The 27,800-nt window shown below is 41.3% G+C and overlaps 3 protein-coding genes across 8 annotated transcripts in view; 1 reads left to right on the forward strand and 2 right to left on the reverse strand.

The window, feature by feature from the left end:
• sema5a (sema domain, seven thrombospondin repeats (type 1 and type 1-like), transmembrane domain (TM) and short cytoplasmic domain, (semaphorin) 5A) overlaps positions 1-27,800 on the forward strand; it is a 67,605-nt gene that overhangs the window by 14,071 nt on the left and 25,734 nt on the right. For 2 of the 6 annotated variants that reach the window (XR_015854626.1, XM_088363379.1), the window contains exons 2-9: positions 5,301-5,508; positions 11,938-12,037; positions 13,489-13,534; positions 18,502-18,564; positions 23,957-24,055; positions 25,798-26,011; positions 26,737-27,022; positions 27,613-27,748. Coding sequence is in view for 5 of the 6 variants with exons in the window: in XM_088363379.1 (XP_088219505.1) it covers positions 5,364-5,508; positions 11,938-12,037; positions 13,489-13,534; positions 18,502-18,564; positions 23,957-24,055; positions 25,798-26,011; positions 26,737-27,022; positions 27,613-27,748 (1,089 nt within the window). In the remaining variant the exon portion in view is untranslated. Of the gene's footprint in view, positions 1-5,130; positions 5,198-5,300; positions 5,509-11,937; positions 12,038-13,488; positions 13,535-18,501; positions 18,565-20,494; positions 20,716-22,597; positions 22,760-23,769; positions 23,850-23,956; positions 24,056-25,797; positions 26,012-26,736; positions 27,023-27,612; positions 27,749-27,800 lie in introns of those variants that run through there. The other 4 variants (XM_088363380.1, XM_088363384.1, XM_088363381.1 and 1 more) reach the window with 4 other exon arrangements.
• On the reverse strand, positions 18,734-20,307 carry LOC148380704 (uncharacterized). The gene has a single exon (XM_088363395.1). It carries the CDS (start codon positions 20,221-20,223, stop codon positions 19,162-19,164), a length of 1,062 nt encoding a protein of 353 aa, XP_088219521.1. The 5' UTR covers positions 20,224-20,307; the 3' UTR covers positions 18,734-19,161.
• LOC148380705 (uncharacterized) lies at positions 20,914-22,574 on the reverse strand. The gene has a single exon (XM_088363396.1). It carries the CDS (start codon positions 22,150-22,152, stop codon positions 21,304-21,306), a length of 849 nt encoding a protein of 282 aa, XP_088219522.1. The 5' UTR covers positions 22,153-22,574; the 3' UTR covers positions 20,914-21,303.

A 27,800-nucleotide genomic window follows, 5' to 3' on the forward strand; every position in this document is an offset into this window, starting at 1 on the left:
GAGTGATTCCAAAGGCACGCTGGCCACAACAGATAAGAAACAAACGGGCCATCTTGATCCATGAAAGCTCTTCAATCCCACTCTTGGAAAGGCACAGACATTTTCTCTAAATTAATTTTCCCTCGGATATGGAGGGTTGAACAAACGCCCCTGCTGGGCAGCGACAGACAAAGATAATCATCATCACTCCATCCTCCTCGCTGGCATGTTCTGAATGAGGTATTGTGAAATATAACGCAAGCATGATACCTATTTTCCAGCAAATAGGGGATTTTTATTTACCTAGCTGCAGATACGAGGTGACATATATTGTGATTTATGTCATGCGAATCGGGAGTTAAAAAAAATAAATAGAACTATTATGGACAGAAGAAACAAATGACAAGAAGACTTTTAGCTTCATATATATATAGTAATGCGATCATCGCTTTAAACGATCTTTAATTAATAAACAAAGATCATAATTACGAAGACTATAATTAACAATGCACAGGAAAATCAATACATCATGCATTAATTTTTAATATATTCATCTGCGAGAAAGTCAATGTGGTTCGATGCTCCTGGTTTAATTAGCAGCTGAGCGGAGTTTAAATTGGCTCGTATTTGTGTGAACAATAACATAGAAAACCTTTTTTTTTGGGGTAAATATTTAGGTCAATGGGGAGAACGTGCAGCCATTTCCTCTTTACACAAAGTGGAGAATATATGAAGAAGGTGTGTGGCGGCACGGGCTAGCCAGTGCCAAAACACCGGCGAAGAATTTAAGTGCAAATGAAAGGCCAGTTCGAAATGGTAAGATAATCATGAGGACTGTGGCTAGCAATTAAAGGGTGGCCCCACACAGAGCAAATAAATCTCAAAAGCTGTGTCCACGGAGCCATGCTGGTGAATAAACACCGCCTGCCACACATGCACATTAGTCATCAGAGGTGTCCAGAGGTTTTTTTTTCTACTCCAAAAAGACACCACCCATGTTATGCAAGCCCAATCGAAGCGCTTTGGGGTCTTTTTGTTCCCCCCAGACGCTATTTGAGGAAATACAGTAGATATAAAAATGTCAACAGAGAGACATTTGCATTATTGCTGATATCATTTATCGTGACAACCATTATTTTGTTCCTTCTGTTTTGGCCCTTCCAGTAGATAATGCAGATGAAATTACAGCTTGTGTAAAGTCGCAATATGCGGTTGCTTTATAGATAGTGGTGCGCTTTTGTGTGTCAAGCCAAGCAATGAGTCAGAAGGCAGCAAAAACAATGGCAGTCTACTGTACTATATTCTTAACACTGGAAATGAATGGTTTCCTGACATCTGCGGTGTTTAATTGCAGTGGCACTCCTGACAAAAAGTTGGAATTCCCTCAGAAAATTGCATGCCAATGCAGGAAATGTCCGCATCCACACTGGTGGCTTGTTTGGTCTGTTTGCTGCATTTGTTGGAAACTTCAGACTCCACCAAGAGTCATTTTAGTAAAGCCATGCTCCAAAACAAATTTGTTGCCAATGTATTATTCATGCAGGAGCAGAAAAAGTGTTTTTTCTCGGACTCCCCCTACAGTAGTGACTGCTGGATGAGTTGAGCATTTTCACTAATGCTATTTAGCATTACCAGAATAATCAATTATTCTTCTGGGCTTCCATTTTTTTCAGTGGTTACTTGAGGTATTGAATCAAATTCCTTATCGAAGCAATTCATAAATTTTATCTCTCTGCATGCTTTGACAGGGGCTGGGATTATGTTTTGGGGGGGGCGGCAAGAAGAAAAGATATGGATAAAGAAGAAACAAAATGCTGTGACCAAAATATCTCATCACTTACTAAGTCTGGTCTCACAGGCTGAGCTAGGATTTTTTTTCCTGGATGCAGCAATAATCAGAAAAAAAGAAATCGGAAAATACCCCAAAGTCAATTATCATATTTCAGTTTATGCCAGTGATGTTGAGAATTAAAATTCCTTTTAAATCATTTCTGCAAAACAGCAGTGATGTTGTTTAGCACCTTTTCAGCAGCCAAGATCATTTAGGCTGTTTTAGAAAACTGAATACATCATAAATCAACGCAGACAGCAGACAACAACAAACTACAAGCGGCAATATAAACAGGCATAAACAAATACGCTGCCAATGAAATGCACACGCAAACTCAAAGCTCCTCAGTAGTTTCTTTGTGGGTTGCGGCCTTGAACAAAGTCTGGTGGGATTTTTACTTGTGTGTGTCGCGTCTGGTGTGCAGGGAATCAGTCGCCATTGAGGTGCGACCTCGGCCTCGCACAGCCGTGTGTGTGTTTGGACACTCGAGATGTGTTTGTATGCGTAGCGGCGGTCCCGTGTGTTGGTTGGTCACTGTAACGATTACAAAGCCAACATTTATGCAGGGAGCTTCTTCATTATATAGCGTAATCTTCGTATCCACCTCGGACTAAATCAATAGCGGTGTTAATATGATCCTGTGGACTCATTACTGCAGGAAGAATTCAATTGATTGGTTAGCAGACACCTCAAATTATAAACTGCGAAGATGGAGCGTATGCTCTCGCTTTCCAACCAGGGGTGCTATGAAGTAACTCGTACGTATTGCACATTTAATGATTTTGTTGCACAGTTCCAATGATCCCGAGCATCATATTGTATTTTGTATTTCGCTCCGAGGTTCGCTCGGAGCGAAACAATCTCGATTGTGTAACGGTTTTGTTTTCCTCTAAAAGTAACTGCACTAAAGGGAGATGAACACCCCTCTGCAATTAAGTTTGCGCTAGCTAAACATTTAAGTCAAGAAAAGCTTGCCGCGATATTAGTCTGGGATACATTAACTGCTAATGTTTGCATGGAGCTGCTGATACGTTGCATCATTTCATGATGTATATTTGTGAGAGGAGCCAAAATGACTTCAGTGCTTGCAGGAATACTTAATGTGAGCTATGATGCCCCTGATACATTTAAAAAGGAGAACATCATGTCGAGCAAGCTCAACATTCTCATGCCCCTTGCTGCTGTTGAGTGATCCATCACATTGTCTTGGGGTAGTGAGCGTGTTTGTCAGGTTGTGAAACAAAGTCAAAGTGGAGCTATGGTGGGAGGAGAGCAGGGAGAGGCCGGTGGAGGCTTGTACGAATATGCCCTGGAGATGATTTGAGACTTCAGACTGCCTCAAAGTGTAAAAAGCTTCCTGTGTTTTCCTTCAGGACCGGTTTGGCTGAAGACAAAATGGAATCCATGGGAGATTACTACGGGAGGATATACAATGAAAGCTGCAGTAGTGCAGTCTATAAGAACTGGCCCAAGGACGAATGCGTCTGTTCTTTCTCATGCACAGATGTTGTCAACATCTGTCTGTTCACATACACAAATAATATTAACATCTGTGTGTCTAGTCCTATAAACGTGCAACCGTTCTGTCTGTTCTTTGGCTTACAAAATTGTTGAATCACACATCTTGACTGTCCCGTAATATGACATGGGCATATTTCTAGACATAAGCCCCCCCCCGAAGAAAAAAAAATCCTAGCACCGCCACTGGATGAACCCATGATTTCTAATAATTAATCAGCAGTACTTCACCTTTGCAAGATTTCAAACAGAGAAGTGTCAACTGAGCTTAGAGTCTAACAGAATTGCGACAATGACACGGTGAGACTGGAAGAGTCACAGAAAGGCATACAAGTGGAAAACAGAAATCTTAGTGGTGAATTAAAAAAAAAAAAAAAGAATCCAAAGGTCTAAGGATTAGGGTGGCAACCACTTAAGTGACACAACTGTGTTACGCTTAGCCTAACCATCTACGAAAACACACAACGGATTTTGTAGCAGCACTCTCCAAACTTTGAAAGACTCAATGGAGTCACCTCAGCTGCCTTCCTCCCAGCTTGCTCCCTTTCCTGTGCACTAGCTGTCTTTTTGGTGCGGAAAAAGAAGTTAAAGACGAGAAACCCGCCGATTGTGACGGTTGAGATGAAAGGGGAAAAGGAACAGAGGCGACATGCTGTCACTTACGTTCCCCTGAGCGGATGACAGGTGCTTAAACTTTCCTCTGTAGGTAATGAAAAAGCACATTGATACACCTGCTGTGACTTTTACTTCAGACTTTAATTCTGTCATTCCAGCCAGGGTCAAGACGCTGGTTGATTCACTCCGAAAGGCAGGTGTAAAGTTGGCATTCAAGGAGAAAATCAAATCAACGCAGCAAATACTCGGCATGACGTGAGGGAAGCTGAAGCGTAGATGCTTTAGCCTTCAACTCAATTGATTTCATACCCCAGAGAGAAGAAGACTTCTATTTTTTATTTTTTTGCACTTCCACCATAGTTTACTGCCTTTCTGTAACAAACAACAAATAGTTGCTAATTGGAAAAGTTGCATTTCTTTTCATGGACCAAGGAATTTTGTGTTCTCGCTTTACAAAGCGCTTTTTTTTGTTTGTTTGTTTCTCCCACTGACTGGACTTGAGATAAAAAGTTTCTCTTGCACTGAAATAATGAGAAAGCGCCACAAGTTCAGCAACACAATGCATTAGCAAAAGGAAACTCCTGATTACTTTTGGACATTGTTTTTTCACATTTCTTCCCATGCCATAAATAAAAAAATCCAGTTCAAGAGGCTCATTTTTGTATTCTTGGATCAATCTTTGTAATGGCATCACATAAATGATTAAAAAGCAATAATGTGGACCGTTTATAGACTGCTCATCATTTTGCATGAACAATTGCGCAACATTTGTGCAAAGCGCTTTGTTGGCTAAATGATGCAAGAATTGCTTGAATGTCATAAGAACACAGCCATTGAGGGATTACTTGCAAATTAAATCTATAATTGTTGAGCTTTATAAAAGCCTTCACTAGCAGCAACATCAGCATTTAAGACAAACTGCAAGAAATGTAGGAAGAATCTTTTACAAGGATAATAGTGCTTAGATTCGATTCAAAGTATTAGCAATAGTGTTTAGGACTAAATGAAAGAAAAACATGCACATGAATGATCGCCTCTCATCAGATAAGGCAAAGTGTGTCAGAGATAAGACAGGCACGTGCACTTTAACATTGGGTGCTTGACATAATGCAAACTGTGTGATTTATAAGTGTCAAGGATCACCGAGGTGTATTTCTCAGCACAATCTCACGACTCGTGCACCTCTTTCTGCTTTTGTGAAAGGATATATATTTTTGCTGCTTTTTATCTCCCGAACGGAATCCAAAGTGATAGGTAGGATTATACCTTGCTGCGGTTGGGGAACAGTCTGATCTGATTAAATGTGAAAGTAACCCTCTTTCTAACCTAAATATGTCTTTTCCTTTTTGGTCTCTAGGTGTGTCTCGCCGATGCTCTTGGCCTCTGAGGAGGAGTGAGCCTAGCCCAGCACCCCCTCCCCATGGGACGCCCTGTTAGCCAGCATGCACTGCTGCTACTGCAGTGCATGCTGCTGCTTCTTGGAGGCGTGGCCGGAAGGAGAGGGCCGGTGTTGCTCCCCGAGTCACCGTGTCACAAGACAGAGCATCCCATCATCCCCCACTCGGGTAAGAAAGGATCATGTGACTTGTCTTATAACAAAAGTTATGTGGGGTATGTGTCCAATTATGTGAATCGGCAACAATCTGTGTGTGTGTGGGGAAGAGAAATAACAATAACAATGCCTTTTGTCTGACTGAGCAAATTCTAACACACAAAAATGCATTTGTGAATGTCAGTCACTGTGCCTGGGAAAAAGAAAAGCAACCGCAAAATAATTAAATTTTATTGCACAGTATTATTCTTATTATGTTTGTTAAATTAATAATTTGAGCTATAACTTTTTTTTTATAACTAGAAGAAATGTTTTGGACGTACGACCACAATCATGTGAGCGTTTTCCCACAGCAATCTTATTATTCACCACAATATTGTTGTGAATGCTTGTCTCCCAACCGCTAATTGCAAATGTCTGACCTCTTTGGTTAATTTATTCCCTTTTGAATCCCTCCCTCCTTCCCTCCATATCTCCGATTACACAGGAGATGCATTTATGCTTCTGTTTATGACTTGCCTATGCAACTTTTGGAATGCGTATATTCCGCATCGAATTTCACTGTCCTTTCCCCTTCATCTTTCATTACTAGGAACAACAATACTGGAGCATATCCATTCCAATCAATGCGGTACTGTCTGCAGAGCATGGAGTAGCATTGAGCTGTTTTCGGTCCCGTAAGCTTCCCAGTCAGATAATCACATTGCATTTAGTCCTGGGAGAAATGGACTGAAAGGTTCAGCAACGTGCGCAGACATCTGCATGCACGCAAGGACGCTTCTTTGAGAAGTGGCTGGCCAACACAATACGCTTTCTGCATAAAGGACAGTTAATCAACTTTGGTCAATTATAGTGCTGTGATTTTTTGCATGACATTGTAGGCACATCCTATTCTTTTCAGTGCTGCCTCGAAACTATATTCTGTCTTGCAAACAAACTGTTCTGGGTTTAGCAACTGCCCATTTATCTCCAGGAAGGTCTCAAGTCCCATTGGGTGACGTTAGAGACCGTAATCACTACAAACGGCATGTCCCGATGACAAAAAGTGGAGCGTATGGGGCTCTTTTAAAAAGTTTCCAGTTACCTCCAGATTTAGATGCCACATGGGTCTCTCCCAGGCTTCTTGGGGTTTTTATTTTAAGTCTTACAAGTGTAAGATGTTGAATTGTACGACGTGTGGTTAACGTGGTATTACCAGAAATGTGTCTGAGACCAAGAGAAGTGAAGCCTGTCAGATATAGTAGTTGAAGTGGTCGCTCGAGGAAGTGTCATTGTATAGTCTGAAGAACATCAATCTGGTATTCTGGGAATTTAGTGGCTTCTGCTCTCCAATAAGGCACAATGTACAATTTGCAGTTGGAGGAAAACAGACTATCAAGGGACATACATTTTTGGCTCCACTTGAAACTTTATACAAGGTGATTTGGTTTAATTGCAGAGTCGGTCCGTTTATTCTTAGATCCGTATTTTTACTGAAATCTTTCACATTGTCAATGTAAAGCCATCGAGCGTTTTTTTCAGTTATTCCCACCATCGGCCCTCGTCAGAACCTTAAAAAAGAATCACTTCATTTGTCTCCCAACGATTAATCTTTGCCTTTGCTTGTGTCGTGGCCTGATGATAGCGTTTGCTCAGTTCAAACACATCTCCCGCTTCCAAGTCGCTAAGCATACAAAGCTTTTTCAGACCAAATTACAGCCTTTGGGAAAAAAAAGCCTCGAGTCATAACAAAATATGCAGACACATACGGGCACGGGTGATGAGAAACTTCTCGTTAAACCTATTATGTAGCTCTTGATGTGACTTGTTGTATGCTGATTGTTGTTTTTTTATTAAAGACTGCACTACCAGGGTGCCAAGGCTATCCGTAGGCTGCCTGTTGAGACTATTAAATATTCCAACGTGGAACACTAAAGCACAAGGGCTGATCCGTCTGGTTGTGGTTGTGATAGTGGATGGTGCCAGCACACACTGATTATAGGGATCTATCTGATAGTTTGGGTTCAGTCGGTTTTGTGACTCTAGATAAGAAGATTAATACCATGGCTGCCAGTACCCAAGTAAATGCATTGGCACCATTTGGAAATGAGCTGGCATCAATCTGTTCAAAGGTACAAATCCATGTGTTGTCACCTCAGTATGTATTTCACTCCAATTTTGCAGGCTATATTATTTTTCTTTGTATTTTATAGGCAACGGTTACCCAAAAGAGATAAGAGAGAAAAAAAAAACTACACTGGGAGTTACAAGATGTAAATGAACTCGTAGCAATAAGGCATATACGCCTCCAGTTAAAACTGATTTTTTTTTCTTTTTATGACAAAGCGACCTTGGTTTATGAAGTTGTGTTGACACGGTAGCATTGGAACTCATGCATACTGTAAAGTGCAACGTCCACTGTAGTAGTAAAATCATAACTACAATCAAGAGTTCTATGATAAAACACTTGGCCATAAAAAAAAAAAAAAAAAATAGAAAAAAGCACAACGGGAACTAAGTGCGTCTCATTGTGTGATGTGGCAACATATTTTTGCACCGTTGTGCGAATGAGCTCATTAAATGGTAACCTCAATGTCACAATTACAGACAGTGTAAGAAAAACCCTAGAAAACTATAAAACTGAAAAACAGAAAGCACGGTGGTAAATATTTAAATCTATTCTATGCACCAAGAGAAAAGTGGGAAATGTTTCTCTCTCTCGGAGATTGCGGGCTGGATGTGGAAGGGTGTGCCTCACATGGGTCGTAGCCTACTGGTGACCGCGGTTTTGTAAACTTGGCACAACACTTGGCTGACAGAACTGCTACTGTGGTGCAAAGATGAGAAGACTCTTCTCAGGTTTTCCCCCTTTCTTTATGGTGGTTTTTCAAATAGAGGGTTCTGAAAAGAAAATGCACTGTACGGCTCCATTCATAACATATATAGTGTTTATACTAAAGGTGTGCTCACCCTCAATATAGCTTCAGCTGAGGTTAAGCTTAAGTGCACCACATGTCCTGTCTTTTCATTGTTCAAAGTAAGCATGGAAAAGTTGCCTTATATGTGATATTGAATGTCTTATTGCAGCCCAAAGCCCTTTAAGACCCGCTATATTAATAAAGTGTTTTATTTAACAAGGGTTCTTCAGTGTGTGTTTGAAAGGGGTTTAAAGGTTGTAAAGTGTGTTGTAAACAAGGCCATGGTCTCTGAGGAGGAGAGTTTATAGTTATACAGCTCAGACTGAAGTTCAAATTTCATCTTTGCTTCAACTGTGAGCAAAAGCAGGAAAAGCTCGCTATTGTTCTCACATGTCCTACTTGCTGACTTATGTGTCGTACATACCTATTTTTAACATGTTAATTGATTTTTAAAACGTTTGAGACTTCCCAAGGCAAGGAAAAAAATAAATATATTTTTTAATATATGTTAGTCACTTATTTTCTTACATTGAATTTGAATATTTCATCATACATTTGTCTGCATGTGCCTCAGGCCCAAAACGTAGTTGCGGAAATAGGAGTGTCGGGATTTTTCCTTGTAAAATTTGCTTGTTTTTCTTGTTTCTTGTTCAAAATAATAGTAGGTACCTCAGTCAGCTCAAGGTCTTCAACGCCCTTTACTTTTCGATTTTTGTACGACCGAGCAGGTGTTTATTTTTTCAACTTCACGTCTGAACGGTTTCCTCCGGTGGACTTGACTGAATAGTTGCAATTCTTCTCCCGCCCATTACCACAGAGCTGTACTTAGAGTGAATTGACTCTTCATTTCTGTGCGAGCCTGCTGCCACACTCTATTTGAACCACTCCCAGTAAAAAAAAAACATCCATGCTTCAAAATTGGTTCCACATGCTACCATTGTTGTCATCCTGGCTGTAACGTTGAGCTCTGCCAGATTGTCGTGGCCTCTGATGCCGAGTGCAAATATTTATCCTTTCTGCTTTTTTGTCAGCTGCTCCGTGTCAGAGTCGAGGAATAACAAATGGGATGTGAGCGATGGGGTGTTCTATTTTGAGGAGGAGGAAGACAGAGGTTAAGGGGGATATAACGGAAACCCGTGCAAGGGGGAACGAGGGATTTGCATGTATGTACTTTGGGCTCATGTTGGCGCTGTTTTTAAAATCCTCACCCCCCAGTGATGGTGTGTCTGATCCCGTCTGTGTGTGAGTGATCTCATTTGCATCCATCTCACATCTACCCATGTAACAAACTAAGAAATCTAGGAACGTCATTTTTTAACGCTATTTATTAGCTGGGGGCTCGTCTCCTCGCTCCCTTTGCTACCGAGTTAACGATAAGGTTGATTTGTTTGGCTCTGTGCGGGATCATAAAAATCTCCCCAGGGTGGCCTTATAAAAGAGCTATTTCAACCCTGAGCAAGGCACATAAATATCATAATAGCACAAATTTGCATGACTGTTGTAAAACCAAACTGGGATCGGGTGAACTACTGTGACTGGATGAGACCATCGACGTCAATTAATGTTTATGGTCCTTGGCCTTATCACAAAAGGCTATAAATCCCAAGTGTTGTTCAATTAGAACCTTTTGCCCCTGTTGCATACTTCACCAAATGCTGTCTTCTTTCATTTTTTTCACACACATGGACAAACACACACACTCCCGCGGGAAGCGGTGGAGATTTATGAGGTTGGGTTCGCCAAGCCTGTCGTCCCTCAGGTGGTGTCACAGAAACATTTGTATGCCAAGGATATAGGAAAAAAAAGGCATGTTTAAGGATTGGTGCTTCCAAAAATGTGTCTCCATCCAGATAAAAGTAAATGGCGGATGTTCGGGTAAATTAAATGTTTCGGTGAAAATGACTGTGGAAATGAATCATGACAAGTGAAGCCGAGATTCACAGTGTGTTTTTTTGGAAGACAGCAAGGGAAAGTACGAGATAGAGTTTGGTCCAAGTACTACATGAGCTACGGCGCGCAGGTGTTGTTTGGGACGCTCTCGTTGTCTTTGTTTGGAATCGCTCGCAACTCCAGCATTTGTCACAGGAACACATTTTTGTTGGTGCTCGCTTTTGTTGCTATCAAGGGAACGCATGCTTTTATTCAAAATCTTGACAGGTGCGCCCAAAGAAGCCGACAACGCATTTTCCAGTATATTCACTCTGTCATTTTGCTGTGTTTTAACCTTGACGGGAAAAAAAAAGGCCGTCTGTATGAATTTAGATTTCTGGGAATCCAAACTTGCTAGATTTCTGGCACATAGACCAAGAGCAACTTCAGATGCACTTACTCCCACCTAAGAGGATAATTGTTGTTGAAGTCTACACTTACAGAAAAGAACATATTATTTTGCCGACAGTGTTCAACGTCTGATGGGCTTGCCACTTAGATGGTATCATCCAAATGGTACCCTTGGCACTGAACTTTGACAGCTTGTACTGTGGAAAAGAAAGAATTACTAGATATTTTTTTTCTTAGAAACTGCAAGCAAAGGCTGCAAAGACTTAAATGACAAAAACTATGTATGATATTTTGTTTAACACACTTTTGTTGTCTATTTAAAAGGCCATTTAACTAATAATGTCAGGCCGAATTGCAAAACTGACCCAAAATGGAGCAACTGATTATTTCCCCTCTTGATGTTTAATATTTGCGTCAAAATTCACATTGTTCAACTTGACTGCTGCGACATAAATACGATCAATTTTTGTTACAGCACTAATACAATTGTGGCATGATGAGTTATGATGCACACAGATTGAACGTGAGATGAATGAATGATTGAGTATTCTGTTAATCCTATCAAATAACCAGACAGCAGACAGACTCTCCTCATGGAAAGCAAACTCCCTGGACCTGTGATTAGATTGGGTAAAGGTTAATGGCTCGGGTGCAAGGACGCCAGGCTTATGTCATTTGCCTGTCTGCAGTGATGTCTGTGTGTTTAAACATGCGGCTCACCATTTGTAAAACAGGTGCAAAAAAAAAATGCATTATTTAAGATCAACTATAAAAGTAGAGTTTTATAATGCTCGCCAGCTTATATTAGCTTGAAATATTTTGCCAATTATGGCCTATAAATGGACTGAACAATACTTTTTCTTTTTACTGGTCTGAAATAACCTACTATCATTTTATTTTGCCACGGAGAATGATTGTTTTGGATGCTGACTAGTTAGTCCATTCCTGGTCCAATTCAAATTGTGTGCACTTGAATAAACAGTGTATCAGTTGTCTGTGTGCATATGGCATCTTTCAAGTCTTCTTGTTCATTGTAATGCAAAATAAATGTGTCACTGCTGTTGTAAACACTTGGAATTGCAAAACAACATCTGTGAACATAAAGGAAGATGAAATTGTAAATCAAGGGTGACCCTTAGACTTGTTCTTTTGTTTTGTGTGCGTCTAGAGAAAAGTTACAATAAGACGGCTAATACATCTGTGCAGCTGTGTCTCGCCATCTTAACTCTGATTGGTTAACTCGCGTCCTTTGTTGCCATTGGCAGGGATGGAGCCGTGGATTTTCCGGTTCAAAGCAGAGGACACGGTGGATTATTCCCAGTTGACCTTTGATCCCAGCCAGAACGAACTGATTGTGGGTGCCAGGTAACTCAGACTTTTGTTTTTTTCTCCTTTAGTGTCTTTTCTGCAATGTTTTACTTTTCCTTGTCATCGTGTTGTATTTTATTGCGCTTCACTGGTGCATTGCACGACACCAGCTTTTCTTCAAAAGGCCAAGAAAAACGACTTTTGCTGGATCCTTTTCCTCAAAGGTCTTTTGGGGGCATAATAAAAAGAAAAACAAAAGTTGTAATGTTATGAAACTAAAGGTGGAATGTTCATGCCTTACCACACAGCCTATTAATCAAGAAATATAACTAAATAAAGACGTTATTCCTGAGGAATTTATATAACGTGGCCCTAATACCTAATTTAAGATTCCCCATCTAGGCACTTTCTATTTTAGCTAAGATTGAGCTAATCCTGTCAGTGTGTGGGAGTAGGACCACTCAGAAAAGTGATTTAATTCAGTCTTCACTCATGGCCAACTTCGACGTCTGCTGAGAGTCTAACTATGGGTGTTGTGCTTGGGTGCATAGATGGAGGCAAGCTGCGTTAGACGTGGGTGATAATGGCGGGGACGAGGGATCGATGCAAATATCAATACGGTAAAAATCAGAGGCTGCACCGAGACATGCTTGATAGCTTCTCCTCAGGAAGATTGATAGATTTCGGGTTGTGTATAACAATATGTGTGTGTTCATGCACGGAGGGAGTGTGACGCCGCAGTGCATGCCAAAAGGGAAGAATAGCGGCGAAAAGTTACAAGTGTAAGATATGAATGTTTACATGGAATTCATTTATTGACACTTTTGAAATTGAATCTAAACCAATTCCTCCTGGATGATGATTTGTAGGACATGTAAAATATAGACCATTTAAAAAAGCGGCAAAGAGAAAATGAAAGTAGTTCTCAAGGGTCTCCTGCTGGCTATGCAGCCATCTTGATACATTTTGGGTCAATAAAAAAATTATTTCTTGCCAGAGCGATCGCTCTTGAAAAGCGATGATTGTCAATGAAATCATTTTGCGGTTTGCCGAAGCAAAAAGGCTTAAGGCAAGATGGCGCAAGAGATTCACGACAGTGTTTCAGAGAATATTTTTCCTTTTCATATATTCACACCACCGATGAAATAAAAGATAAGCTAGATTTGATTTGCAGTCACAAACTCTTCTCATCGTTTTTATTGTGTTGGGAGACGAGAGAAATGTTATAAGGCAACCACCTTGTGTCTGGAAATAGTTTGTCTCCATTCAACTTGCTAAACGACTTTTCCAATTGAGGTTGAAATATTCTGTTGCTGCAGTTGTTTGAGCTACTTAAATCAATGAAAGCAAAGGCTTATTTGAAATTCCAAGTCAAGCTACCTTTTTAAATATGTTGACACGCTCAAAATAGTTTACTTCTGAACTTCCTAAACTAGAAATCCCCTGTGGAGTATTCCTCTATTTATATCTGGAATACCATACCTCACGTCATCCTCTTTTCCTTTTAGAAATCATCTCTTCAGGCTCAATCTGGAGGACCTAACACTGATCCAGGTGAGTGTAAATATTCCTCTGCCGTCTTACTTTCTAGCTCCGCCCCCTGGCTCCCAAGCAGCACTTTTCATGCAGGATGAAGTAAGCTGAAACTACCCACAATTTAAAGCTGTCACGGTAAAAAACAGCTTTGCATCTCACACGTCACAATGTCTGCACATTTTCTGGAGTGACAGCTTGTTTGCTTGTAAGCCTCTCACAAGGAAGGAAAAGAGTTGCTCGAATAGTTGCTAAAATACAGTAAAATAAAGTACATAATGTTGTTTAATGTTAGTTTTAAATATTGCCCTTCAGTAGAAGAGCCGTTTGTCAGTAGAAATGAGGAAATGCAGTGACTCTGAAAATAATCCACGTAGGTGTTGTGTTTTAATCCCTGTTCTTTTAGTTTGGAAGATGACACCAAACCGTATTTCAAAAACTAATTTCAACTGAACTTCATTGAGAAATGTCGCACAGGCCGAGGAAGAGTTATTTTCCCGAGAGGACATTTCCCTTTGTTCTTAATATACAAATCGTAATGGAAAATTGTATGAAGGAGCACGATTGCACACGCTTTGATGCCGATCCAACTACAGCAAGTGTGTTCCACTGGCGGAGCTAGGATTTTTTTCCTTGGGGGGGGCAGGGATATCTCAAAATGTTTTTACAACCCCAAATAATTTTTCAAATATAGGGGGGTGCAGGAAAATACCCAAACATATTTCAGAAGGGTGGCAGTGTCCCCGCGGCCCTCCCTCTAGCTCCGCCTCTGTTTACTCCCCCTCCCAACTACAATTACTACTTCCTACATCTATCTCTTGGGGCATAATATAAATGTGAGGGGGCTGTAAAACAGTGTCAAGCCCCCAAGCAGTCAAAGTTGGTGCCTTGCTTAAGGCTACCTTGAGAACTAATATTTTTTCAACAGCCAGTATTCTAAGACTTTTGTGGAAATGTAACTTTTTCATGCCTAATTGAGCCTTGCATGTACTCCTGCTCCCTGCAGAGCTAAACCTTTGAGGCTCCGCACTCTTCACATACAAACATTGATACATCCAAGGTTTGTTTGTCGGTAGCAGCGAGAGTTCTTTGATGGGTAGACAGCCGCTGATGTTTGCCATTTAAAATCCCAGAAGAACCAGTGGAGAGATTGAGGGAAAAGAAGAAGAAGGAAAAAAAAGGCAACAGGGGATTGAGAATGGCTGAATAGAACAAAGAGGGACGAGTGGCAGCCATGTAAACACAAAGCTGCCTGGAAAGCAAAATGAGAAAAATGATGAAATGACATAGGAGGCAAGGCCAATTCTGGTGGAAAGGAGGGAGAGGAGGGTGGTGTGAGACACAAGAAAGCTCAGGCAGTCTCGATTGGATGCTCACGCATGCTTTGTGAAGCTCACCCTTCTTTAATCCGAGATTCAATGGGGGAGATTTCCACCAATCCTATCAATTAATCCCTCGTTTCCAGACCACAAGACGTTGGTCAAACAAAAGTTAAGACGCCGTCAAACTTTTGTCTATGCTGGTCACACTCACTGCTCTGTGATGCAAGTGAATAAAATAAAAAAAAAAGAAGCTTGAAACTTAGAAGTGACCCAGGTGCTCGTCCCTGCTTTGCATTTGACTGGAGACGATTTTTCCATGTCAGGCAGAAGGCTGAGTGCAAGTGTGGAATTTTAAAGAGCAAAGATGCTCTTTTACCATTTACACCTTGGAAAGTATTTTCTTTCCTTTTGTGTCTTCTAAAAAATAATACTATGCATGCATTGGAAATTGATTACCTCACTGGCTATACATTCATATAATATATATTTGTATTGATGTTAGCGACTGCAATATTGTTTTTCTCACATTTCAAGAGGTGTTTGTGATCCTATGCATTTAAAAAAAAAGAAGGATGTGGTGAGGCATGGGCTTGAATAGTAAACGTATGAAATTTTTCTTGCAGCTTTAAAACCTTTTGTGACTATATGACAAAATCTATCATATGTATGTTGAGTCCTTTTTCAAACTGGAATGACTTTATGGAGGATTTAGGGGATACACTTCTCTGCCTTGTTACACATATCAGTGCCAGACTCAAGAGATCCACTGAAACCAGAAACCATAATTTGAGTGTCAGCTACACTCGGTGGTCAGAAAATAGAGGGAAAGAAACACAAGATCGGGGACAGATACAGAATTCGAAACTGTAATATAGTCCCCACACATCACTGTCTATTCAAAACTCAAAAAATAAATGTTAGACCTTGCTCTGTGAGTTCATCTTTCCTTTTCCTTTCATGGTTGGACTTGACATATGCTTCTTTAGATGTTTTTATTCCCACAGCCTGTAGTGGCTTTTGTCTTCCTGTCAACCTCCACCCTCGTCCTCGCTTATCAGCGAAACACTGTCAAGAGCAAACAGCGTGTACTTTCTCCTTGCCCTACTTTATAACACCTTCAGGCCACGATAAAAGAATCTAACCAATTTACTATCGTAAGAGTTTTACGAATTCCACTCATTGGTTACAAAATTTGGTATACAAGTTGTTTTTCTCTCAAAGTCAGCAGGGGACATGCATTGGCTCATCGATTGCATTAACGAGGACCAGAACTATCGAAAACGATCGGAGCTACGATGGTACATTTGACTTCCCACACCATTGCCAGGCAATTCGGCACATCTTTGCAACAGCCTTTTTATCTTTTATCAATCAGTCCCTTTCAAAGGAAAATTGCTCAAGCAGGGCATTTGTCTGAAGTGAACCTTCAGGCAGCCGTGGCACGTATTCAGATAATGCGTGGTGACATCCGTGTTAACATCTGGGACAGTGATAATGGCTTCCAACACAAAGGGGGGGGTTCGGTCACACCCCTTACACTCAAGCGGCACTGACGTTACCGTACTGCATTGTCTCTGTATCACATCAATGTAGTAATTGAGGTAGGCAACACTACAGCAGTAATTCAATACTGCAAATTGCACAGCATAGAGTTTTCCAGCAATCTTCCACTTACATGCCACCCATTTCCCCATTCGTCTACCCTACTGCAATTTTGGAGATGTTGCTGTATGTTGTGAATGAAAGCAGCCCATTTTGGTCACAATTGCACCCTTGGTTTAATAATACACTTTACACCTTTTTTAATGATAGCCCTGAAAGCCATAACTGAAGGGGGCTGAAAGAATGTAGCTGAGCTTTTTAGAAATGAAAATAAAGTCCTCATGCTTCATATTTAATTCTTCATCCAATTGAGAAATGTTGGACCATTTGCTGCTACTAAAAGCATGCAACATGGGCTTTTGTGAAATTTTTAGTGGAGATTGCCAGCTTGGCGTTGTCACAGATTTGACATTAGTGAGGTCTGACATTAAAAAAAAAAACTATTCTGGACATACAATTGCCAAACTAATTGGAGTGGCACTTCAGACCTCGTGTGATGTCAGTCAACCATTTTTTTTCCCCATAAATGAGATCACTCGAGCATCAAAAAAATATCTGGAATATTAGTTATTCACTGAATCCAACCCAAACTTGCTGTCCAGCTTTCACTCACAGTGCAGCATGAGTTTTCTTTGCTCATAATAATGTCCTTTTTACAATTCAGCTCATCACTCCTTGGCTAACTATTTCACTCAGCCCACATTCTTGCCCTCATTCTGACAGACGTCTAAAGTAGACTCTATTTGTTGTTTATGTCCTGTCCTTGGTTTCTATTCATCTCCCCCGTCTCAATGGGTATCTGTACATCACTCACGGCTTGTTTGCAATCACAACTTAGTATAAGGCCAGACGAGATGCTCCTACGTGTTGATGAATCACGTCGAAAAACTGCTGCGTAGTAGCGGCGCTTGAACGACACAAATATGTTTTTATTATCACGCTCTGCCTTGAGTTCACACCTCTCTCGATGTGCAGGGAAATCCCTGCTGCTTCTTTTCTGAATGTTCCATTTTGATGACTAAATCAATAATAATACATTTGCAGTGTCATTCAAAAGCTTTTTTGTTTTGCTGCATTGAAATAATCTCAAATGTTGTCGTCCTTTGATAAGGCCATTTTAATTCTATATTAAGAGGTATTAAAAAGACAAAAAAATTGCAGTATAATAATGATGCCAAAATCCAATTCCGCTGGGACCTGGCTGAGCTGCTACTATATGTGGTTCACATCTGTGGCCACAGATAGAATATCCAGTTTACGACTGGAATTTAAATTGACTAGGTCACAGTGAGAAGAGAAAAGCTAGCTCGCATTAATATGCAATGGGAGCTTTAAATGGGACCAGATTCTCTCACCTTTCTACTCCATTTAAGCTTTTTCCTAATGCTGACAATATGTATATGCAATTATTCATATGTGCATGGTTTCAAAATGAATGCATTTATAAAGATAGGAAGAGCGCTTCGAAAAGAAAAAAATCAATTACTACACAATCACATACTTGGGTTAATCAATCATTTTGGGTTAGATGTTAATTTCTGCAAAGACACTATTTTTACCACTTGTCCACTTTGGATCTCTCAATGCCAGCCAAGTTTCCATCTATCACAAGCAGTGGCGATGCCATCCTGAGGCAAACACTTATTTCATGAATTAAGAAGTCGTATCAACGACCGCCGTTGTCGGCCTGGCATGTAAATCACCTTGACGTCCTCCTCCACTTGTGTTATGCTTTGGAATCTTTTATTTTTTATTTACCCCTGCTCACACATCAATCACATTGGCACACTCGAGCTTCTTGAGGACTACGCTCGGCACCTACTTTAATTGGATTTTGTGTCTGTATCTAACGTAGCCTTACGAACTGGCTCTGTATGTGTGTGTTGACGCGTGGGGCTGAGGATGATGAGAGCATAATGACAAATTCATTCACCACTGGCCTCTGCTTTAAGTCACCCCGCCCACCAATCTGCATGGCGAAATCGCTGATGCGAGTAGCGAAACACTGACATGATTTCCCCTGTAATGTTTTTCTGATTTTTTTTCTTTTCTTTCTTTCTGCAGGAAGCTGAGTGGCACTGTGATGAATTTACTAAGGGAGCTTGCTTCAGCCGAGGAAAGTCTGAGGTATGACGTCCAAGCATTTGAAGTATCACAAAGAAAGTGGTTAATAAATTGAAAATATTTATATATTTAGAAATATAAATGATCACTTATGTCATTATAGTTTCAGAACTTCTGGATCAGAGGGAAGAAAATGTTTTCAGGTCGGACTTTCAAAACAACACACCAAATATCACTGCTTTTGTTTTAATTACTTAAAAAAAATGGTTTCCACTATGCTGGTATCAAACACAAATATACACTAACACAGATAAAACCACAACCTCATCCACTTGTAGAGGTAGTTCAAAGGTCACCCAATGTCAGGGGACCTCTTTAGATGGTGCAGTGCAAGTTAAGCGCACTAACAAACATTGTTAAATACCACTGAGCGTGTCAAACAATATTATCCCAGTAAAGAAATCATTGCTCAACATCATTTGCAAAAACCATTTCACACTAAAAAAATATCATTCCTAACTCGCCTTGCACAAATATTTAGATTTTTTTTCAATTGGCACTCATCAAATCTTTTTTTTTTTCCTATTTCCTTCACTAACGTGTCACTTCTCTTTGGTTATGACGAAAGATGGTGGAAGGTCAAAGGATCTGGAAAAGATATCATTCCAGATCTCCTCCTTCAGGTGTGTCCTTTATAGAGATTGGCGGCAATGGCGGGAAAGGATTTAGTATATCGTCCTGCTCTGTAGGTTTTTTAGTAGAGCAGTTTGTCCATCGGAGTAATTGGTCAAACGTATCGTGTGTACGATATTGGTTTCGATTAGGCGGCGTTTCGTCGTCTTTGGTCTTTCTCCTAACGTACTTGCAGTATTTTTCCGGGATCCCGCAAGCCTTGAGTTCATTTAATCTTTCCTCCTTACATTCCTCCAGCCACTGACTCTTCTGCTGAATCTTCTCCTTCATGCTGCCGAACTCATAGAGTCGATCCCTGCGCCGATTTAAAGCCATCTGCTCGCGTTCCCTCACCTGCTCCTTGATGCTTTCTAAATGCACATAAGCGTCCCTCATTCGCTTTTTCTCCCGTTCCTCATCCCTGCGTATGGCCTCCTGCGTACACTTGATCACCCGGTCAAACTCGGCCTTCTCTTTGGAAATCTCCACGGCCTGGCAGCGCTTTTTCCAAACGAGCTGCTTGTCGCGCTCGGCCTGGATTTTACTGTTCATAACCAACCTGTCAAGCCGTTTGATTTGACAGTCCTGTTCTATATCGGCTTTTTCTCTCATTTCCTGGTAGCGGTCGTAAGCAAGCCTTCTGGACAGCAACTCGTTATCTGCCTCGCGCTGGATCGCGAAAAGGTCCTTTTCAATGATCTGTCGCTTTCTTTGCTCGCTGGCCTTTATGTCTTCTTTATTTTTCATAGCCGCCTTTCTTAACGCTGCCAACTCCTTGTCAAGGATACTCGGGCCTTTGGCTTTTGCGAGAATCCGCTCATGCTCGGCCTGCGAAAGGCTGATTGTCCGCACGTAGAGCTCATCGCGTGGAACTCGGACGTTGTATATAAAGCCTTGGTTGCAGATAACAATAGTCTTTTTTGGCTGCCTTCGTATCAGAGGAACCCTCTGGTTGGACTCAACTCCATATTTAGCTTCATCAGGCTGAGCCAGCGGGTCCTTCATGCAGTAGCGACCCTGCCTGGCCAAAGATGACGCCGCCACACTCATGATTCTCCGTTATTTTGCTCCCAATGTAAAAAAAAAAAAAGAAGAAAAAATATATCCGTAAAAACCCATGTATTGTTGTCCCATCTGTTCTTACAAATACGATGTCAACACAAAGACCGACATGTAAAAATGGACTACTTTAAAATAGAGGCGGTTGATGACATCACAAATTGAGGACAATCACAACATCACTATGAAGTCACAGTTGGCTTTGTCACAGAGACCATAACATGACATCACATCCACAAGATCTGTTGGTCTTGCTGATCAATTCCAAAGATACATATCACGTATATGTACTCATTTTTTTGGTGATTTGATGCCAACCGATTTCAACGATGCATCGAGAGCTACACAATTCCAGACGGGAGCACTTTTTCCTCAATATGAAAAGTTTTTATCAAACTGGGCGGCAACTCCTTACTGGACAACATTTCTCAGTGGCTTACCACCTCAGCGGAAGCAAATATCCCAGAAAATGGATTGCCCATGGTAAGAAAATAAGCACTGTGTCACATTTATTCTTCCATAAACATTTTCTTTTGATCCAACACTCCTTAAACGAGTAAGGTGGGTTAAATGACCTTTGGCTAAAACCAAACTATGGCAGGGGTTTTACTATCTGGACTCAGATTTGACACCTCTTTGGGAGAAGAAGTGTAGAGGATAGAAAAGAGACACTGAAAATTATTTTAGTCTGTTTTAGTACCACAGGTAAGGTTAGGCACTTTGACAAGAAAAAAGTCAGGTGATTGTATACAATCGTGTACAAATGCCATCCAAACATGGAGCATTAATATCGACCTAGCACCAGCGGGGAAGGATTTCTTGGTTAATTTCAGTCAATACTTTGTCATTTCTAATGAAGGTAAGATCAACACAAAAGATTTAAGATTCATTCAACAGTTTCATCAGACGAAAAAAAATGTAATCCGAATACTTGACTCGGTTCTCTGGTCTTGTCATGAAGGACTGTTCGAGTCTGATAAAACTGCCGTTATGACAGCCATTTTCGACAAACTTGCAGTCATCCGTCAATGTCGGAACCATGTTTGGCAGTATATCCATGTCGGTCAAAGATCATTGTGCATGGTACTGGAATTGTTTGGATTTTGCCCCAGCTTCTGCCGACTTCTTCTCAACATATTTGTAATATTTCTCCGGAATCCCAGAAGCTTTGAGATCGCTCAGCCTCTCCTCCTTGAGCTCATCGATGCATTTATTTTTCAGCTTAACATCATCGGTCTCGTGTTTGGCCATGTTTATCCTCTCCCGACGTATGGTGGCGGCAGCCTCCTCCTTTTCCCTTATCTGTTCTTTTAGAACCTCTAAATGGAGGAGCCGCTTCTCCTTCCGCCTCTTCTCCTTCTCTTCAACCTTGTTGAGGGTGCGCTGATGATACTTGACCATCCGCTCAAACTCGGCCTTCTCTTTGGCAATCTGGACGGCCTCGCAGTGTTTTTTCCACTCAAATTGGGTGTCCAGATCAGACTGGATCTTACAACGCTGAATACGGGTGTCCAGTTTTTGAATCTGACTGTCCTCCTCCATTTGGGCTTTACACCGCATGTACTGATAATGTTCAAAGCTCTGCTTCTTCGATTGTAAGTCAGTTTCTGCCTCCAGAGCAGAGCGACGGTCCTTCTCAATCATCTGCTGTTTCCTTTCTTCTGCAGCTTTAATGTCATCGATTTTCTTTTGGGAAGCCTTTTCCTCCGCCTGTAAAGTTCTCTCCTTGGTTCTAGCGAGGATTCGGTCGTACTCAGAAGCCGAAAGACTTAATGGTTTTGCGGGTACTTCTTCACGTGGAACTCGGAGAGTACGAAGGTCTCCTTGGTGACAAATCAGAATTTTCTTTTGTGGCTCGTTTTGACGGGGAGGAATAGAAGGTTTCTTATCTGATTTGGAAGTTTTCTTTTTGTTGCTCATCCCAAATAGACCTCCATCCAGTACCAGCTTTTTCTCCTTGATATTGAAGAGCTGGAACCCACGCACACAAACCTGAGCGTGACATGGGTCGCAGATGGACGGTGCAAAAAACAATGAATGCTCTCAACCATATTAGAAGATGAACCCAACCATTTGTCACCTTTTTGATACTTTCAGAATGTAACCAGAACACAAGTTGAAGTAGCATCAAAGTAAATCCTTGAGCGTTCTTTTAACCGTCAGTGACATCATAGAGTTGTCATTGTGACATCATGTGTTGGCTCTGATCAATTTCCACTTTTGTCACTAACAAGGAAATCTTTTTTGCGTACCAAACAGCAAATTAGAACAAAATTAAACAAAGTTAAACAAAGCATGCTCGTGCGTGTCAACCTATAGTTAACGTGACATGGTTTCCATCTCCGGCAAGGGATAGTTTCCTTGAATTACAGTCCAATCCTACCGCAGTCCTTGAGAATAAAATTGTTTTCCTCACCTCCCCTGTGAGCAAAGACTCATGTGGTTTACACTAAGAATAGCAATAAAGGGCTTCCTTCTCCTGCTACTGACAAGCCTTTTGTGGTTTATCTGGCAGAATAAACCACCGGTAAGCTATTATAAAGACATAGCGCCTATGCTTTGAGTAAATTTGTTTTTTTCTCACTCTCTAATGCCCTTATCTGTTCTTCTATTAAATATTTGATTCACTTTGACTGTAAGAATTGAGGTGACACGGCTGGATTGCTTTGTCTTTTAAAACAAAACTATAACAGCCTGGGGATTACAAATACAGTCATGGAACATTAGTAGAGGCGTTTTGGTAAACAAGACTGGAAAATATTAACAATGCTATTATTTATTGTAGGAGCGAGATGTTCGAAAGACTTAGAATTACACAAGTGGAAGGCTTTTAAGTTAGCAATAGCCATAAAACTGCAGCAGCACAGTAATAGAAGTACAAAGTAGCAACTTCTCATAAAAGATTCATTTACTGTACTTAGCGTATGTAAATTAGAAATTTTCAGAGTCAACTTCCATCTTGACCTGAAGGAAGATATATCAGAAGGGTAAAATCGGTGTGGCTATTTTCCCATGAGCATTTCAATTGTCTCAGGCACCAGCAGCTTTTACAAGGTTTTCGATTGCTACATAGGCTCCCTCGACAATTCAAACGACGGAACCTTGCGAGAATTTATGTATCTGGGGGGCGAAAAAACAATCGCTGCACTTTTGACACGTGAACCGGTCACTGTTGTTCCATTTGTCGTGGGCTTGTTGATGGAGATGGCAAGTAAAACTTTGCTGAAAGCCTGACGGCAAAGTTCACACCGGCAATCAATCATTTGATAAGTCAATCACACTGTCACCTCGTTTTATTTCTCGTGAGGCTCTCGCTAAGTGCTTTGCTGCAGGCCTACGCCAACGTCTGAATGGAAAGAGAGAGTCGAGAACAGAGTGGCAGTGTGTGCTTAACCGTAGTGGAGAGCAAAGTGAATTGATTCGTGTAGGGAGGCAAAAAGCTGAGAAGAAACATGATTGAGTGAAGTATATCAAGCTACACTCAAGACAATTATCTCTTGCCTTTACTGTGCTTTGTCGTTTTGCTACCTGATCTAGATGTGCTCGAGCGGCATTAGACTTGATCATATGATATCAAGCCTCGACCATGTTTGAGAATGGCCCTCCCGTGGTTTCAGGTGTTTGGTCTCACAAAGTTTCATTTAGTCCGCTCGTCAATAGGTAGACACCGGATCGGCGTCCAGCTGCTAACTAACCATCATCGGTTTTTGCTGTGTTTCCACAGGAGGAGTGCCAGAACTACATCAGGGTGCTGCTTGTCAATGGAAACAGGCTGTTTACCTGCGGGACCAATGCTTTCACTCCTATCTGCACCAACCGAACGGTATGAACATCAAATGATTTCACTTGGATCATGAGATGATGACCCAAACACCAAGACCATTTGTACCTCGTGAAAATCCCAGAGAAGTACAGAGCAGCATTTTAAATGCGGCGCTATTTATCAAAGTCTACATCTCACAGCGGGACGCTTTCATGATTTAATACAGCCATGACACCTCTCACAGGGGATAACGTTCAAATGTCATGACATTATTATTGCGGTATATCATCAAACGCCATATTAACCCACTGATGGATTGTTAACACACGGTGGACATTAAAGTCACAAACGGATATTGCTTGTGCACAAAAAGAATGTTATCAGAGTTGACATTCTGTTTAATAGAAATCAAACTTTGACCTTTCCACTTCTGTTGAAAAGATATATAGATGACGCTGGGTTGTTTTGGCAAGCCCTAAATAATATCAAATAATTTTCTTTTGATTAATTGACACTGTAAAAGAATGCTAAAAACAGGTTTTTAAGTAAGAATGAGCAAAAAAGCTATTTCTGGCTTTTAGAGACTGTCCATGTTGCACAGCACTATCCACTATCTTTAGATTTATTTCCTCTGGGATGCACAGCTGATCTATCATTGCTCTTCCTTTAAATGGCCCAAAACGGACTTGTCCGTCCGGCCCACAGAAGTCATCCGCTCAATAACAGGCTTTCATCTCAAGGCAGCTGACCGAGCAGGCAGAACTGCTGGCTTTTGTTGTGGTTTAGGCGGAGCAGACGTGGACAGAGCGAAACTTGCAGTGATCCAAATCGGAAATTGGCTCACGAACTTGCCTTTTTCCGCTTGCTGAATAGAGTGCAGCCCGCCATATGAGCAAACTCATTACATCTTTACAAAAAAATATATACGTGTGAGGCCAGAGAGGGAATTGAGCTGTGAATGGGTTAAGGCGTAGAGTCGAGGCAACGCTGGAGGACTTGAGCCACCGGTACTGAGTTATACGTGCGGAACTTTTGAGTGATAGGAAAGTAATTGCATCCAGAATGGCTCCTCCGCTTCAAGGCTAACTTAAATGAACTTCCCCTAAGCTAGTTCGTTTGTAGTGTGTTTACATGAAAACTATTCAATCATACGTCTTAAAGCGACGCCATTTGTAAGTTGTCAAAGTTAAGTCAGGGTCAAACCGGAAATCTTTATATTGGGTTAAAAAGCCTTCCAAAGATTTGGTTGCTGATTTAAACTGACAAGCAGCTGCATAGTATCACAAAACAAACAAAAAAACATTAAGGCTAAGTAGCCTTGGAATTAGCTGGCGTCTTATCACATCTTTTATTATATAATTCAACTTGGCAGCTGCTATATTTGTGAGTTTTATGCTGCTAATTAGTCCAAAGCTGCACTGCGATGATGTTTCTTTCCGTTTGTTTGTACACTTCTTTGTACTCATATTTTCTGTGTGTGCTATGTAAACCAAACATAATGTAATGATTTTATTTTGTCTGCCTCATTTGCATACTGGCAAGAGAAAATAAAACATTAGCAGAGCACGCTGGTTTGTATTTTAATGTTGCCCTTTGATATGTTGTCCTGTAATATCCTGCCAGCTTTCTTCGATGATTATGTAGGAATAAGAAATGCATCTCATTTGCAATTACATTGTTTTCTTTCCGTTCCCTCAGGACGCCTGTGTAAAAAATATTTGGCTTTGTTGTAGGAAAGATCTCAATGGCCATTTTGGCTTACTATTTTCCACCTGCTCACTCGTCTTTTCTTTTTCTTTCAGCTCACCAATCTGACGGAAATCCACGATCAGATAAGCGGAATGGCACGGTGTCCTTACAATCCCCTCCACAACTCCACGGCGCTCATCACATCCAGCGGCGAGCTTTACGCAGCAACGGCGATGGACTTCTCCGGGCGTGACCCCGCCATCTACCGCAGCCTGGGTGGCCTGCCACCGCTCCGTACTGCCCAGTACAACTCCAAGTGGCTTAATGGTAAGCAGGTGTAGCTTGAGAGATGATATAAAGTTCCATAAAAATACGCTGGACATTTTAGCTGCCATAAAAACTGGGCGTTTTTGGATTTTTCACTTAAAGCTGAAGACTGTTGAAATGTTTTGAGAGTAAATTTGAGAGTTTAAGACATGTCTGGCTTAGGGGGAAGAGAAGTTTTATTTGGTCAGGCAGTCTTTAGTCGCATTCAACATCCAAGCTAAATTGGAAAACGAAATTAGAAGTCGCCGTGTGCTACTACGTGACAACCCCTGGGAAAATGGGTGCTTAATAAGTAATTTTACGGCATGTCGATTTATTTTTTTTCCCTTCTACTCCGCCCTCTGAAGGTGCCGAGGATAAGAAGGTTGAAGTGAGAAGGGAGGGACTGCTACACTTCCATTTAAAGATGAATTAAATCACTGCCAAGGAGAATAAAGTGTGCGGTTAGGATCTAATAATGTCATACATAAAAGATGAACGGTTGCTGGGGCGGTGTTGCTGGGGTTACGTGTTTCTGACAGGGTGAGAACTATTACGTTTCACCTCTTCGAGCTGTTTTTCATCTCAACCTTTAAGAATGAGAAATGAGTTTTCCTGTTGGAATGCAAAGTCATTAATAACATTGCCCGTAGTTATTAATCCCGATCACCTGCTGTTTTGCTGTGTTGCACGCTCATACACAGCGAATGTCAATTTTCTAAGTATTTTCTCTTGTCCCGCCACAGAACCCAACTTTGTGTCATCCTACGATATCGGCAACTTTACCTACTTCTTCTTTCGGGAGTACGCGGTGGAGCACGATTGCGGTCGCACCGTCTTCTCCCGGGCCGGCCGCGTCTGTAAGAACGACATCGGCGGCCGCTTCCTCCTGGAGGATACGTGGACGACCTTTATGAAGGCCCGACTCAACTGTTCTCGGCCCGGTGAAATTCCCTTTAACTACAACGAACTGCAGGGCACCTTCTACCTGCCCGAGCTGGAGCTGCTCTACGGCATCTTTACTACCAATGTGTGAGTTTTGATCGTGTATTTGACCCAGATAAATATTTGTTCATAAGCATTTATCAAAGATGACAAAATGAAAGCAGGTTTTTAGTTTATACGGGAGATGCTTTAAAAAGGAATTTGTTGATTTTATATTGCAATATGCTGACTAATCTATGTTGAATGGCTCCCAATTGCTGGAATCAAAGTCTTTCCCAAGGTATTGGAAACGATCCGCCTACTTTAATAAACAACCGCGTCAGATTCTCTAATTCACATGGGCCAAGTCCTGAATGGAGAATGAAAATCTTTTCAATCTTTTCTTCCGCTGTAGCGGAACGACGTTTGGACATGCAGAAAGCGACAGCTGGAAAAGTCGAAGCTGTATTTCACAGTGAGGATGTGTGCAGTTAATCAGACAAGCCAAACAGTTTAATTCTGCCCTGTTGTTGAATTTACGAGCCAATACCGGCCATCATTTACAATGGAGTTGACCTTAGGGGTGTGTTTCATGTGTATTACTGGCTCACAGCAATGCTAAATACAGTTTAGTGGCCTTGCATCTCGTCCATCATCCCGTCTGTCCTCTCATCCCCCTTTCCTTTCCTGATTTTCAGAAACAGCATCGCTGCCTCTGCTGTGTGTGCCTTCAATCTGAGTGCCATATCACAGGTCTTCAATGGACCCTTCAAGTACCAGGAAAATTCACGCTCGGCCTGGCTGCCATACCCTAACCCCAACCCTGACTTTAAGGTAACATTAAGATTTAGCAACAATTAGACACAACCAACCATATTTTGCATCT

Source organism: Syngnathus floridae, chromosome 20, assembly GCF_059516105.1.
Source record: "Syngnathus floridae isolate MCC-2025c chromosome 20, RoL_Sflo_1.0, whole genome shotgun sequence".
In the NCBI taxonomy this organism is placed as follows: domain Eukaryota; kingdom Metazoa; phylum Chordata; class Actinopteri; order Syngnathiformes; family Syngnathidae; genus Syngnathus; species Syngnathus floridae.